The sequence below is a fragment of the Arabidopsis lyrata genome, assembly GCF_000004255.2.
Source record: "Arabidopsis lyrata subsp. lyrata unplaced genomic scaffold ARALYscaffold_6, whole genome shotgun sequence".
Lineage (NCBI taxonomy): Eukaryota > Viridiplantae > Streptophyta > Magnoliopsida > Brassicales > Brassicaceae > Arabidopsis > Arabidopsis lyrata.
This window is the reverse complement of record NW_003302550.1, coordinates 22,959,643-22,974,055: the sequence shown is the minus strand read 5'-3', so window position 1 is coordinate 22,974,055 and position 14,413 is coordinate 22,959,643. Positions and strand designations below refer to the sequence as shown.

The following is a 14,413-nucleotide window of genomic DNA, read 5'->3' as shown; positions in this document are numbered from 1 at the left end:
ACCTTTAGCAACCAAACGTGCTTTATATCTCTCAACACTACCATCTGCATTAAACTTGATTTTGTAAATCCATTTACAACCTATGGCCTTTTTATTAGGTGGAAGAGTGCAGATTTCCCAAGTGTCTGTAACCCAAGTGCATCAATCTCAGTCCCCATAGCACCACACCAAACCTGATGCTTCTTTGCCTCAGTGTAAGTTTTGGGTTCAAGGTGTTTATCAATGGCGACTAAAAAAGAGTAATACAGAGGATTGATATTACTGTAAGAGAGATATTTAGCTATTTCATGAATAGTGGTTGAGGACCCTACTGAATGACAGTAGTAATCCTGAAGGTAAGTAGGTGTTTTTGTCCTCCTGTGAGATGTTTGAACAGAAGATTCAGGGACATTTATAGTAGGATCAGCAGAAGGCAGATTCTCTACAGAAGGGGAAGATAGAGAAGTATCTTCACCAGATGAAATATGAATCACAGGATGGTGTTCAATCAGATCAGGAAAAAATTCAGAAGCTTCCTGAGATAAATCTGATTTACCAAAGGGAAAGAGCTCTTCGTGGAAAACCACATGTCTTGAGATAGTAATTGAATTTGTCTCAAGGTCTAGAAGCTTGTAGCCTTTGTACCCAGCTGGATATCCAAGAAAGACACAAGCTTTAGCTCGGGGATCAAACTTATGTCTGTTCTTCGGAGAGGTAGATGCATAACAAAGACAACCAAAAACTTTTAAAAGATTATAGTCAGGTTGTTTCTTTGTGAGAACCTCAAAAGGAGTTTTATCACCTAGAATAGGAGCAGGTAGGCGATTTATAAGATGAACTGAGGTAAGGATACAATCACCCCAGTAAGGAAGAGGAATATGAGATTGAAAGAAGAGAGATCTTGCAACATTTAAAATATGTTGATGTTTTCTCTCCACAACAGAATTTTGTTGTGGAGTTTCTGGACAAGAGTGAAAGGATTGAATTCCTTTAGAATGAAAAAGTTCCTTAAAAGCTAACTCTGGAGCATTATCGGATCTAACCCCCTTAAGTTTTGTTTCATATTGAGTTTCTATCATAGCAATAAAGGTAGGAAAGACTTGAAGAACATCAGATTTGGTTTTTAACAGGTAAACCCAAGTAGTTCTGGAGCAATCATCTACAATGGTTAAGAAGTATTTGAAACCATCATGAGTAGGGACAGAAAATGGACCCCAGGTGTCAATGTGAACAAGATCAAAGGGTTTTAAACTGATGTTATTATGAGAAACAAAAGGAATATGTTTTTGTTTTGATAGATGACAGATTTTACAATGAGAATCTGTATTATTCTTTGGTTTAGGAAAATCTAAGACATTTTGCATAGGAAGAATCTTAGACATAGAGGGGTGTCCTAACCTTTTATGCCACAAATCATGGCTAGAAACAGCATTTGCTTGAACAGAGATAGTATTTAGAGGAATACCTGGAAGAGAAAGAGTTTCTATATCCAGAAAATAGAGATTGGCCATTTCCCTACCCTTACCAATCATTAATCCCCGTGTATGATCCTGAATTTCACAAGAAAGATCATCAAAGAGAACCTTATAACCCAGATGTTTGGCTAAGGAACTAACACTAAGGAGATTAAACTTGAATTGGGGAATGTAGAGAACATGACTAAGGGTTAGATTACTACCCAGAGGAACTGTTCCTAAACCGACAATGCTCACAAGGCCGCCATTAGGTAAGGAAACAGTGGTGTTTGAAAGAGAATTGTATGAAGAATAAGAATTTCTATCATGACAGATATTATGAGAAGCTCATGAGTCTATGACCCATGCGTTAATAGCAAGGACATTACTATTAACAGAACAGACATATGGCCTATCAATTCCGGAAAAAGAACAATGGATAGAGGGATAAAAATTACTGGAAATTGGGCACACTGTAGAAGAAGAAGGGCCAGAAACTGAGACAGAGTGAACTTCAGGAGTGATAGTGGTGCTAGAAGACTGAAGCTTGGTGCTGAGGAAAGACATAAGCTGTTGTATCTGTGATGGAGTAAGATCATCTGAAGAGTGGAGTTGCTCAGGTGCTTCAGTAGTGGCTGCATTTGCATGAACTGAAGTAGATAATCCAGCCTTGTGTTTAGACTTGAAGTGCAAAGGATATCCAACCTTCTTGTAGCATTTCTCCATTATATGTCCCACTTTACCACAGTATGTGCAAACATGCCTGTCTCTTTTCTGAGAAGAACCATCTCCAGCATTCTGATTACCAGGAACAGGAGTAGATGAAACCTGTGTATTGACTTGAAAGGCTGATGGATCGACACTGGTATGAGAAGGAAGACGAGCTGATTTCTGACTATCCTCTTGATCAAGAATGTTGTATACTTCAGAGAGATTTGGTAGACTTTTCTTCATAAGAATCTGACTTCTAACAGTATCATAGTTGTCATTAAGACCCATAAGAAAGTCTATGACACGATTAGTTTCTCTTTCTGCAACCAAATCCTCAATAGTCCGAGCTGTAGCCTGAAAACTAGCCAGTTCTTCCCACAAAGACTGAGTAAGAGTATGATACGATGATAAATCCATACTGCCTTGTCGAAGAGAGTGAATCTGTTGTCTAAGCTTGTACAGTCTTGGAAGATTAGATTTGTGGAAACGAGTATGAAGATCTTTCCAAATATCAGATGCAGTTTTGAAGTACATAATACTCGTATAGATCTTCTTCGTAACACTGTTAAGAAGCCAAGACTTGACCATACTATTACACCTAGACCAGATCTTGCAATACGGATCATCATCATCAGGTTTAGAGATCGATCCATCTAGAAATCCAAATTTGTTCTTAGCCTCTATACTCGTAGTCATAGCAATCAACCAGGTTCCGTAATTATTTCCGTCTAAGGGATCAGCAGTGAGAACTAAACCAGGATGATCTGAACTATGAAGATAGTAGGGACTGTGAACATTATCAGGTGAATCAGATACCTCAAAGTGATGTGAAGAACGTTTAGGGAACATCGCTCGAGACTGATTACTTTCGTGAACATCGGCGTCGCGACGAGCTTGAATTGAACCAGACGGTGGCTCGCGAGGCGTCAGCGATGTAAAATCAGGCGGATCCGGTGTGACAGAACGAGTCTTCGTTTTTCTTCTTCCCATTGAGCTCGATTTCAGTTTTGATATCGCGGAGTAGAGTTGAATCGCATAGGAGACAGATGAACGAAGCTTCGGATAGACACAGAGAAGGATTCGCGAAAAAGATGAAGAGAGATTGAATGAGAATTGAAGAAATTTTCCCGAGAAAGTGAGAATTTTCCCGAGAAAAATCGGAGATCGAGAGTTTGTTAGAATCGTGTTTGCTCTGATACCATTTTACTAAACAAAAACAAAATCTCATTCTCATTTATTAGAAAAAGAATACATGGTGCGGTTAACCCTTAACCGGAATTAGAAATATAATCTAATGTACTGGTTTATACTTATACCAGTTTACAGAGACTGACTCTATTAGAGCAACAGCAATGGTGGCTCTTAAAGGGTTCTAAGCTTTAGTTCTTATAATAAAAACCCTAAATTTAAATCAAAACAGATAATAAATCAAAGAAACGTTTCTTGTTTTAGAGTTTTTTGGGCTGTTAAGAGGTGCTACGTGTCACCGCGTCATTGGTTCGAAAAAGTGAGAAAACAAAAAAAAAAAATTCCCGTGTCTCTCTCTCTTGCCTTGTTTTTTCCGAATTCCGTCGGCGATTTTTTCTCTCTGGTGCCGTCGTCTTGTTGCCGTTGAACGTTTACCGGTAGCGCCTACCACATATACAACTGTATAGCGATTCAACCGGTAAGGATTTACTCTCGTTGCTCGTCGATTGAGTAGAATCTCACTGTCAGGCGTTGTTCTAGCTTCGGTTTGTTAAGGTTCGACGATTGACGATCGTTGATCATAATCAGTGAACATTTATGTGTTAGAGGTGACGATTATGCGTTGATTTGATTAAGAAATGGTCGATCAATGTTAAGAATCTGTTTGATTTTAACTTCTGATTCACTTTCTCCTAAACTTAGCTTTCGTACTGCTCCTCCTTCCTGAATTTGATTCCTGCTAACTTAGCTTTCGTAATCTCATAATTTGATTCATGCTACTGTTCTTCTTTGTTTAGATTTGTTCTCGGATAGTCACATTTTTTGATATATTATGTTTCTTAGTCTCTCTGATAATTAAACCTACGTTAGGCGTCATATTTTCGTAGAGATAGTTTTTAGAAAAGTGTTAATCGAATTTATGATTTGTGTGATAACATTTTTTCCTTCTAGGCTAGTTTAGTTTGTGACGTAGTAACTTGATTTTTTTGTTGGTTCCCTTGTGTTCATCATAACATAACAGATATGTGCTTTAGTGAGTGAGTGAGTGCTAGAATGATCATGATGGTACTTGTTTCATTTGCAGTTGGTTTCAAGGGAGATATTGAACAGATTATGCCATGTCTGCACCTGCTAAAAGAAATTCTACAGATACTCAGGAGAAAGATCTAATGCTCAGTATGGTTCAAGTGTTTAAGAGTTGCTTTCCATTAACTATCACGGCATTGCTAGTGGAATGCCTTCAAGCCGCATGCAGTGAAAATTCTATTTAAGAAAAGGAATCATGAAGTAGACTTCATGTTAAAAGCTTTACATCAGAAAGATCATGCATGCTATCTTTCAGACTTCTTTATCATACTCATTGTTCTATTTCCTCAATTCTTTTAACTCTTATATTTTCTTATGCTGATGAGTCATTTACCAATGTTGTCACTGATGCAAAGTGTTCACACCAATTCTTTTCTCATATGATTTTTTTCATCATCTAAGCTTAATTTTGTTGAGTTGGACTGTGTAGTGATATAAATATCTTGATGACGATGCAGCCTCGTTAATTTAGACTTGTCTGATGTAAGCTTAATTTTTCATCATCTTTAATGGTAAGCTTAGTTTTTTCATCATCTTTAATAGTAAGCTTAATTTTCTATCATTTTTTTTTAAGAAACCCACTTAAGGATTCTACCATTGGACACAATTTTTTTTTAGGATTCAACATAAACTCTTAATTTTGAAATTGTCATAATTTATAACTAAAAAATGTTTAAGAGTCCTTTAAAGAACTCTACCATTGGGCTTGCTCTTAGGACTTATACATCAATAGGATCCTTGGAATGGCTTCGTCGTCTTCTTCCCCTTTGCCTCCGGCGATGAAAAACGGAGAGTCTACAAACTGGACAGAGCTACCGCCGGAACTGACGTCATCGATCCTGCACCGTCTCGGTGCGATTGAGATACTTCTAAACGCTCAGAGAGTATGCAGATCGTGGCGACGCATCTGTAAAGACCCATCGATGTGGCGTAAAATCGACATAAAAATCCCGAAAAAATTCGAAGACTTGTTTCATGATCTCGAGGCCGTGTGCCGTCGCGCCGTTGATCTCAGTAAGGGAGGCTTGATTGAGATCAACATTGAGCACTTGGTGAACACTTCTCTCCTCAATTACATCGCCGACAGGTTCTTTCTAAACCCTAAAAATCGCAAACACGCAAATTTTATATAAATTGTGATATGGTTAATGTTCACATATATAGTGTAATTAGATCATGTTATAATTCTCTATATTGCTACTCTATGCAGATCAAGTAATCTGAGACGGCTTGGAGTTGTTGACTGTGGTCCAGTAGTTAGCAGTGGAGTTGTCGAAGCAGTCATGAAGCTCCCATTACTTGAAGAACTTGAGATTACATACAAGTCATCAATCAGAGGACAAGTTTTAAAAGTTGTAGGCCAGTCTTGTCCAAATCTGAGGACGTTAAAGCTAAACTGTATTGGTAATTTTAAGTGTTGTGATAAGGTTGCTCTAGCTATTGGTGAAACAATGCCCGGTCTTCGCCACCTCCAGCTTTACAGGAACGGATTATCGGACACGGGCTTGAACGCCATTCTTGAAGGTTGTCCTCACCTGGAAAACCTCGATTTACACAAGTGTTTAAACATTAACCTTGTTGGTTTGAGAGGATAACCCCGAATGACTTACCTCGCTTCATGAGAGGTACTGGCAGATCCAATTCGTTTGTTTGTAATTCTCATTTAGATTATTGTATTTTACCGATTCATACAATTCACTTTGGAATCTCCGTGAACCTTAGTGGGCATTCTATCATATATCAGAACCTTTAAAGCCAAGGGACCATAGTGTATATTTAAAAGAACCAAAGATGGTAGTTAAAAAGGATTGTAGAATTTCATACATGGACAGAAGCAGAAAATAAGACTTTGACGCCATATGAGTGTGAAAAGGGATCAAGTTTAAAGACAGCATTTGACCACTCAATCTTCTCAACCTCCCTCTCGTCTTTCCAAGAAAATATCGGCTGACCAAAGCTCCATTAACCTCTTGGGATACCTTCAAGCTGCTTGTTCCAGAAGATGACAATGTTCCCATCATAGTTGCTGCTGAGTGTGTTGATGGCTATTCTCAAACCAGAGAGATTCATACAGTTTTCGCTCATCCAAACCGTTCACCTCCTTCCAATCCAATTCATCTGGCTCACACCACGATATATTCCCATGAGTACCAAGACAGTATAATTAATCTAATTAACATCACCTATTCAGGATCGGCACGGCCCAATAAGCATGGGTTTGATCGAAAATATTTCAATGGTAAAACATGGTTTGGAAAGATAGATTCAGCAATGATATGGGAAAAATATGGGCTTTTACACGGCCCATAAAAAGTTTTCTCTAGCAATAAATAATAAAACCCTCGCCGCTAGAGATCATCGTCTGCAAACAAAAAGAACCCTAAAACCTCCATAACGCCGGAGGAAGAAATTTGTGTCATCTACAATCAATTCGTTGATCGCGATGAAGGAAGAAGAAGTAGATCGATGCCAGATTCAGAACTGGTATCCGAAATTCAAATCCTTAACCATCAAAACCAAATTTCACAAACTTCCAGAATCATTCATCAACTATCTCATCGACGATTCTGGTCCGTTTCTTCTCCCAGATTCCGTAACAAACTAAGACGCAATGCCTAACAGAGTCCACAATTTCGAAGAAGAAGATGATTTCCAAGTCCCCGAAGAAGCTTCAGATAACGAAGGAGAGCCACCATTGAATCACCCTTCTTTTCCAGAACTCGAAATCGAGATCAGGGAATCAATCGAAACCCTAGGCGGCACAATTATCCCGAAGCTGAATTGGAGTGCACCAAAAGACGCAGCTTGGATCAGTCCATCGCAGAATCTAAGCTGCACTTGTTTCAATGAGATTGCTCTCTTGTTTCGTTCCTCAGATTCGTTAATCCATGATCTCTGCAATGCTTATGATTCATGTACTGACAAAATCTCTTCAAGGCCAGAAAGTTTCTACCTTGCTTTGAGAAAATGGTACCCTTCTTTGAAGCCTGAGATGGAATTTAGATGCTTTGTGAAATCTAACGACCTTGTTGGGATTTGTCAGCGTGAGGTAACAACATTTTACCCTGTTCTTCTCAATGAGAAGGATTTGATCAAAGGGTTGATAGAAGAGTTCTTTGATGATAAGATTAGGTTTGAATTTGAATCACAGAATTACACTTTTGATGTTTATGTGACGAAAGAGAGAAAGGTTAAGCTGATAGATTTCAATACTTGGTGTGGTTCTACTTTGCCATTGATGTATACTTGGGAAGAACTTGAGGAGATCATGGAGAATGTGATGATTTGGAATTGAGGATTGTTGAGAGTCGTCTCAGTGTGCTTCCTGGTTTGAAAACAGCTGTTCCTTATGATTATCTTGACGTGAGTTCTGGTAGTGGTTGGGCTCAGGTTCTTAAGATAGCGGAAGAGGAGTTTCAGAAAGAGAATCAGAGTTCGGTTGAAGTTGCTTGAGCTTTTGGTCGAAGCAGAACTACTTGAGAGTTCTCAGCGAAGCAAGAAGACTTAGATTCTTGAGTATTTGAAGACTAGACAATAAATCTTTTTGAGTTATTGTAGTTGTGCCTACATCAATAATTGTTGTGTTTCATCAGATCTCAACAGAGAAAATGGATTAAAAAACCTCAAATGAACATGTTTCACTGATGATCTTCATTCTTGTCATGATTTGACTTTATTGTTTAAACTTCAATCTACCAATTCATTTAAAACAATGGTTTCTTAACAATCTACCAACTTCAAACTTCCGCTGATGAAAGGTGAAGAAGAGCCATCAAACTGGGCGGAGCTACTGCCGGATTTGCTGTCTTCGATTCTACTCCGGCTTGGCCCGTTAGAGATACTTCAAAACGCTCAGAAAGTATGCAGACCGTTGCGACGCGTCTCTAAAGACCCATGGATTTGGCGTAAAATCGACATGAGAAACCTGAGAAAATTATACTGTATTTTCGATATGGAAGCCTGTTGTCGTCACGTCGTTGATCTCAGCCAGGGAGGGTTGCTTGAGATCAACATTGATCAGTGGCAATTTGAGAACACTTGTCTCCTCAATTACATCGCCGACAGGTTCTTTCTAAACCCTAAAACTCACGAGCATCGAAAATTTTTGTTTGGTGTCAAGGAAATTTCAATTGTGTGTATAAGGAAGTGTTAGTCTAGGGTTTCCATCTGATTTTTGTTAGTAGTATGCTTATGAGATTAAGTACTAGGAAAGATTCTATACTGATATTTTGCATCTTATGGTTGTTCTTATAAGCAGTAGATAATTTTATTACTCTATATTGCAACTATATAATTGTGCAGATCAAGTAATCTGAGACGCCTTAGACTTAGAGGTGGCCAAATAACGAGCGTTGGAATTTTTGTAGCAGTCGTGAAACTTCCATTGCTTGAAGAACTCGAGCTTTTGCACTGCTCAATCGAAGATGAGCATTTGAAAGCTATAGGCCAGTCTTGTCCAAATCTGAAGATATTGAAGCTAAGCTCAGTGGGTTACAGGCTTCCTCTAAATGTGAGAGACAATAATGCTCTAGCAATTGCTGAAACAATGTCTGGTCTTCTCCACCTCCAGCTTATTGGGAACACACTAAACCAACACTGAATTGAATGCCATTCTTGACGGTTGTCCTCACCTAGAACAACTTGATTTACGCAAGTGTTTCAACATTAACCTTGTCGGGGATCTGGAGAAACGATGTTTGGAGAGGATTAAAGAACTTAGATGCCCTGATGACTCACCTGCTGATTACCCATATGCCATTTTTTCGGATTTTGATTTAGTAGAAGAAGAAAAAAGAGAAGAGGAGGTAATTTACTCATATGGTAACAATGACACTGAGTACGACCTCTACTATCATTCTGACCTGTATTTTTATGACTACTGACTAGATAAGGATACGCAGTCGAATCGTATCAGTGGTAAGTGGTAATGAACTCGTTCTTGTTTTCTTTCTTTCGGGTAAGTCCCTAGTTTCAGTGGACGTGTGTGTCCCCTTTTGCTTTAGTCCCTAGTTGAGCCTGTAATTTCCTTCAGATGGTAAGAACAGAGTCCCAAACTTTTTTCAAGAAAATCGCCTTCTTGTCCGATTTATCAACCTGCAAACTTGATAGGCCAGTTTAACCTGCAAATTTGGAAAACGTCATTGTACCGACACAGACCCATAATATTACTTTTAAAACAGTGGTCTTGCTATACTTCATTGTAAAAGAAGTCGCAAAACTTCCATTTCGTGAGAGCTCGAGGTCTCACATTAATCAAAGCTATATAGGTCATTCATTCTTGTCCACGGCTAAAGACATTGAAGCTAAACTGCTTTGTCGCAATAACACAGTATTTTGCATATCATTCATTCAACTTCAACTTTTTTTTTGTTAGACAAATCACTATATATTCATCTAACTTACCACATTTATTCATTACTTAAGTGATAAACTCTATCAAATTTAACATATGTAAATGTGGTAAATTTAACATACGTATAGTCGAGACCAAACTATACGTGGCATGAACTGTATCGTACACTACGATGACCAAATTTTGACTTAGAGACGGAAGCAGAAGGGTACACTTCACTTCTTATGCAGTGATTTGACCTAATTTTTATCCTCAAAAATGACGATCTCCGCTATTGCAAAAAAGAAAATGAGAACCTCCTCTACGTCGCCGATGAAAGACGAAGAGCCAAGAAACTGGGTGGATCTTCCGTCGGAGTTGACGTCTTTGATCCTGATCCGTCTTAGCGTGACTGATATTCTGGAAAACGCTCGGAAGGTGTGCAGCCCGTGGCGACGCATCTGTAAAGACCCTTCGATGTGGCGGAAAATCGACATGCGAGACTTGGCAAACCGCGGAATATTGTTCAAGTACAATGCAGATAGCATGCGCCGCAGGTGCCGTGACGCTGTTGATCTCAGCCAGGGCGGCTTGCTAGAGATCAAAATTGATCGCTTCGTGAGCGATTCTCTCCTCAGCTACATCGCCGATAGGTTCTCTTTCTTCTCTCTATCCCTTCATTACATTCGCTACTTTTGAACGGTTTTTCATGGAAACCTCCAAATGCTGTTTAGAGGAATATGACTTTTATTTGATTTCACTGTCTGTGAATCAGTCACAAAATGCCCTGAGGATTTAGCTACGGCATAATTTTGATAACTTATAATCGTTGATTTTTTTGTTTTATCATATGTTAGTTAAACTCAGTTTATCATGTCTTGTTATTTCCTTTTACCTGATCTGGCGATCTGCTATGAATGGACTTTGGATATTCATTTACTTCAAGGTTTCTTTTCTGTAATCTACGTTTGGGGTTAGATATGCACAGATATGAAGGCTAATTTTCATGCCTTAATAGTCTTTTAGAGTAAATCGTTTCGATTTTTGTTCTTTCAAGTAACTGTTGCTATAAATTTATTATAGTCCTTTGTTCTCACATTGTTCTAGTCTAGTTTTGTTTCACCCGTTATTATTTACCCTCATCATACTTGATTAATTACTTAATACTTATCCTTTGTCATGATTAAAGAAAACAACTAGTTATATAGGTTATTAGCAGATATAAGAATATCGTTAGCTTATAGAGCTCTTGTCATAGACTTGCTTAAAGCATCATTACAGTTTTGATCTTTTAAGCCATGCATGTACTCGTCGTCCCAGTTTGATCAAAGGGATTGTACATAACACATTATTCTTTGCTCTTCATATTTTACATGCTTCTGAGTTGATTAGTACTATATATGAGAATTTCTAGTTATGGTTTTTTTTTTTTATAACATATTTTTGTTACTCATCTTCTTAGTTTATGATTTAACTCTTCACGTAACTATTTTCAGATCAAGTAATCTGAAAAGTTTTGCACTTCCAGTCTGTTACCCATCGATAACAACGATAGAAGAACTTGTTAACGCAATCGCGAAATTTCCATTTCTTGAAACCCTCGAGTTCTTCGACTTATTGTTTATACTGGATTTGAAAGCTATAGGCCACGCTTGCCCACAGCTAAAGACATTGAAGATAAACTTCTCAGGCTACACCCCTTGTGATGATGATGATGCCATAGCAATCGCTGAAAGCATGCCCGAACTACGCCACCTCCAGCTTATTGGGAACGGACGACTAACCGACACAGGCTTAAACGCCATTCGTGACGGTTGTCCTCATCTGGAACACCTTGACGTACAAATAAGACATAATTAAGAAGCAAGTAAAGAAGAATGAAGCAGAGATGTCAAATGAGCCGTGACAGTCGGAAGAGCTGGGGAAGGAGACCCGTCCCATGTATACATAAGAGATTGTGATGCTTGATGTTTTATGCTTTTGGTTGTTGATTGTAAGAGTTGTGATGAATCGCTTGGGGATCACGATCGCCATGAGATCGTGACTAGAGCTTCTGTGATCCTTATGAGATCATAATCGGTTGTTCATAGTTATCGTTTTATCATCTTGTGTAATCTGTGTTTGTGTGATTGTAATCAATAGCTACAGAGATCTATAAAGGATTTTGTGAGTTCAAAACTTATCATGTACGCAAGTGTTTCAACATGAACCTTGTCGGGAATCTTGAGAAGCGATGTTTGGAGAGGATCAAAGAATTGAGACGCCCCGGTGACTCAACCGCTGCTATAATATCATTTTGTCAATTCTGATTCAGATGATGACTACAGGTTGAATCTTTTGTGAACACAGGATTGCATTTGATGGTCTTGTCAACTTATGAACTCGATCATGTCTCTTCTTTTCTCTATGATGCCAGTGACTATTATTGGTACGAGAAATTGAATCTTTCTGAAAAATAAAGAGAACATGTGGTTTTGTTCATATCTCCTCTTTTTTTTTTTTTTTGAATAAAATGTTAAATTAAATTCAAAAAGAAAATAACGTTTTTACAACAAGTGCCACTTTTAGTTAAGAGTTTTTGTCAGAAAAAATTCTTAAAGTTTGAAATTGAAATAGATCACGATCTTGATTGGAACCAGAATTGGAGTGCCTTGTCGAAGCGAGCATCTCCACTTGATTTGATTGTTGTGATTTAATTCCTCATTTGCTTATCAATCCAAGTGATTAGGCGAGCACCTGTATTCGGCGGTTCACCATGTTTACGTCCATTCCTTTCACGCCATATCATATGAATTGCAGTCTAAAAAAGGTAGCGAGCGACGAAGTTCTCAACTCGATCTTGCCACTAACCTGAGACAGTAACAATTAGAGCTGACCAGTTTGTTGAGTATTTTGCCTTGTATATGTTTTTTGCTAGATTTTCCCAAACTTCAGTTGCAAATATGCAAGAAAAGAATAAGTGATCCCTTGTTTCTAGGTTGTTGTTGCAAATCTTCAGTTGCATATCTCCTCTTTTCTCTATGTTGGTAGTTTCAAATTCCTCATTTCCTTCTGATTTTTAAGAACTTTATCCAACTTCTTACTAACTAAACCATCCTCTCGCTTGTTACTCTTGTGAATAGCGGACCATGAGTCCTCATATCCACTAAAGAACAATACCGCCCACACCACTTCTTGGAAATCTTGCATGCCCGAAGTAACCAGAAGAGTCTCATTGAACTCTCATAGAATAATCTACGGTTTGCTCCGAAACAATGAATACAATTTATTCATTTAAATAACCATATTTTTCATTTATCGATTATTTAATTATATCAAAGTTAACATATGCAAATATATATATATATTTTTAAAAAATATAATTGATGATAAAGCATTAACAAAACCGAACCTAATTCTTTTAAATCTATATTTTGTTGGATAAGTTTGATTTTTTTCCTGCTAGATAGATTACTATATAAAACTTTATTTGGTAGAAAATCTTAACATTAAAACAAAAACAAAAAATCAAACGGAATTATTATTTTTACTTAAATAGAAACGAGTAAAAAAAAAAAACGAGTCCAAGATTGTTCATGACGATATCATTGAGGTGGTGGCAAAAGTGTTTATGAGCGCGTGTATTTACCTAGGCCTTAGAAAATCAAGCAAACATTAGCGCGTGAGTGTTATCTGCGATATATGCGGCTGGTCTTGCTTGATTCTTCAGGAGTATTGAGACCTAATTAGACGTGGCATGAATCGTACCGTAGACACATAATACTACGATGACCAAATGTCCGAAACAATACACTTCACTTCTTATTCACTAATTTGACCTAATCTTATCCTCAAAAACGACAGCCTCCTCTTTTTCAGAAAAGAAAATGACAGCCTCCTCTTTTTGAGAAGAGAAAATGACAACCTCCACTACGTTGCAGTCGTTGATCATGAAAGAAGATGAAGAGCGAAGAAAAGAGCAACGAAACTGGTTGGATCTTCCGCCGGAGTTGACGACTTCGATCCTGCTCCGACTTAGCGTGACTGATATACTGGATAACGCTCGGAAGGTGTGCAGACAGTGGCGACGCGTATGTAAAGACCCTTCGATGTGGCAGAAAATCAACTTGCGAGACTGCCTATTCTATCGGTTCGATTTCGAGGGCATGTGCCGTCACATTGTTGATCTCAGCCAGGGTGGATTGCTAGAGATTAACATTGAACATTTCGTGAGCGATTCTCTCCTGAGCTACATCGCCGATAGGTTCTCTCTCTCTTCTCTCTATTCCTTTCGCAAGCTACGTTTGAACTGTTTGTCATGGAAATCTCCAAATGCTGTTTAGAGAGATATTACTTTTATTTGATTTCACTGATCTGTGAATTAGACACAAAATGTCCCAGTAGTATATATATTTTGACTGATAAGAAATCTCTGATATGTGTTTGTTCCTTTTTCTCCTGAGGATTAATTAGGACAAAGTTTTGATAATTTATAATCGTTGTTTTTTTTTTTTTGTTAATCATGTGTTAATTAAACTCAGTTTATCATGTCTTTTTAATTTCCTTTTACCTGATCTGGAGATCTGCAATAAATGGACTTTGGATATTCATTTACTCAAAGTTTTCTTTTAGGTACTCTACCTTTGGGGTTTGACATGCACGGATATGAAGGCTAATTTTGATG

The 14,413-nt window shown here is 38.0% G+C and overlaps 4 protein-coding genes across 6 annotated transcripts in view; all 4 read left to right on the top strand.

Annotated features, from left to right (window-relative positions):
- Positions 1-5,022: 5,022 nt before the first annotated feature.
- Positions 5,023-6,177, top strand: LOC9310917 (putative F-box/LRR-repeat protein 9). The gene is made up of 2 exons (XM_002874804.2): positions 5,023-5,505; positions 5,629-6,177. The coding sequence occupies exons 1-2, from the start codon at positions 5,162-5,164 to the stop codon at positions 6,011-6,013; spliced, it is 729 nt and encodes a 242-aa protein (XP_002874850.1). The 5' UTR covers positions 5,023-5,161; the 3' UTR covers positions 6,014-6,177.
- Positions 6,178-6,758: 581 nt separating this feature from the next.
- Positions 6,759-8,064, top strand: LOC9310916 (cell division cycle protein 123 homolog). The gene is given in 2 exon segments (XM_021020775.1): positions 6,759-7,681; positions 7,684-8,064. Coding segments are annotated over 2 exon segments (1,008 nt in total). The 5' UTR covers positions 6,759-6,861; the 3' UTR covers positions 7,872-8,064.
- Positions 8,065-8,153: 89 nt separating this feature from the next.
- Positions 8,154-9,851, top strand: LOC9310915 (putative F-box/LRR-repeat protein 22). The gene is given in 3 exon segments (XM_002874802.2): positions 8,154-8,483; positions 8,721-9,006; positions 9,008-9,851. Coding segments are annotated over 3 exon segments (894 nt in total). The 5' UTR covers positions 8,154-8,169; the 3' UTR covers positions 9,302-9,851.
- Positions 9,852-9,904: 53 nt separating this feature from the next.
- The window catches only part of LOC9310914 (putative F-box protein At4g05475), a 5,542-nt gene continuing 1,033 nt past the window's right edge, over positions 9,905-14,413 (top strand). Inside the window, exons 1-2 of one of the 3 annotated variants that reach the window (XM_002874801.2) lie at positions 9,905-10,403; positions 11,247-11,935. In XM_002874801.2, the coding sequence (XP_002874847.1) occupies positions 10,030-10,403; positions 11,247-11,610 (738 nt within the window). In that variant the 5' untranslated portion in view covers positions 9,905-10,029 and the 3' untranslated portion in view covers positions 11,611-11,935. Of the gene's footprint in view, positions 10,404-11,246; positions 11,936-13,344; positions 13,994-14,413 lie in introns of those variants that run through there. The other 2 variants (XM_021020784.1, XM_002874800.2) reach the window with 2 other exon arrangements.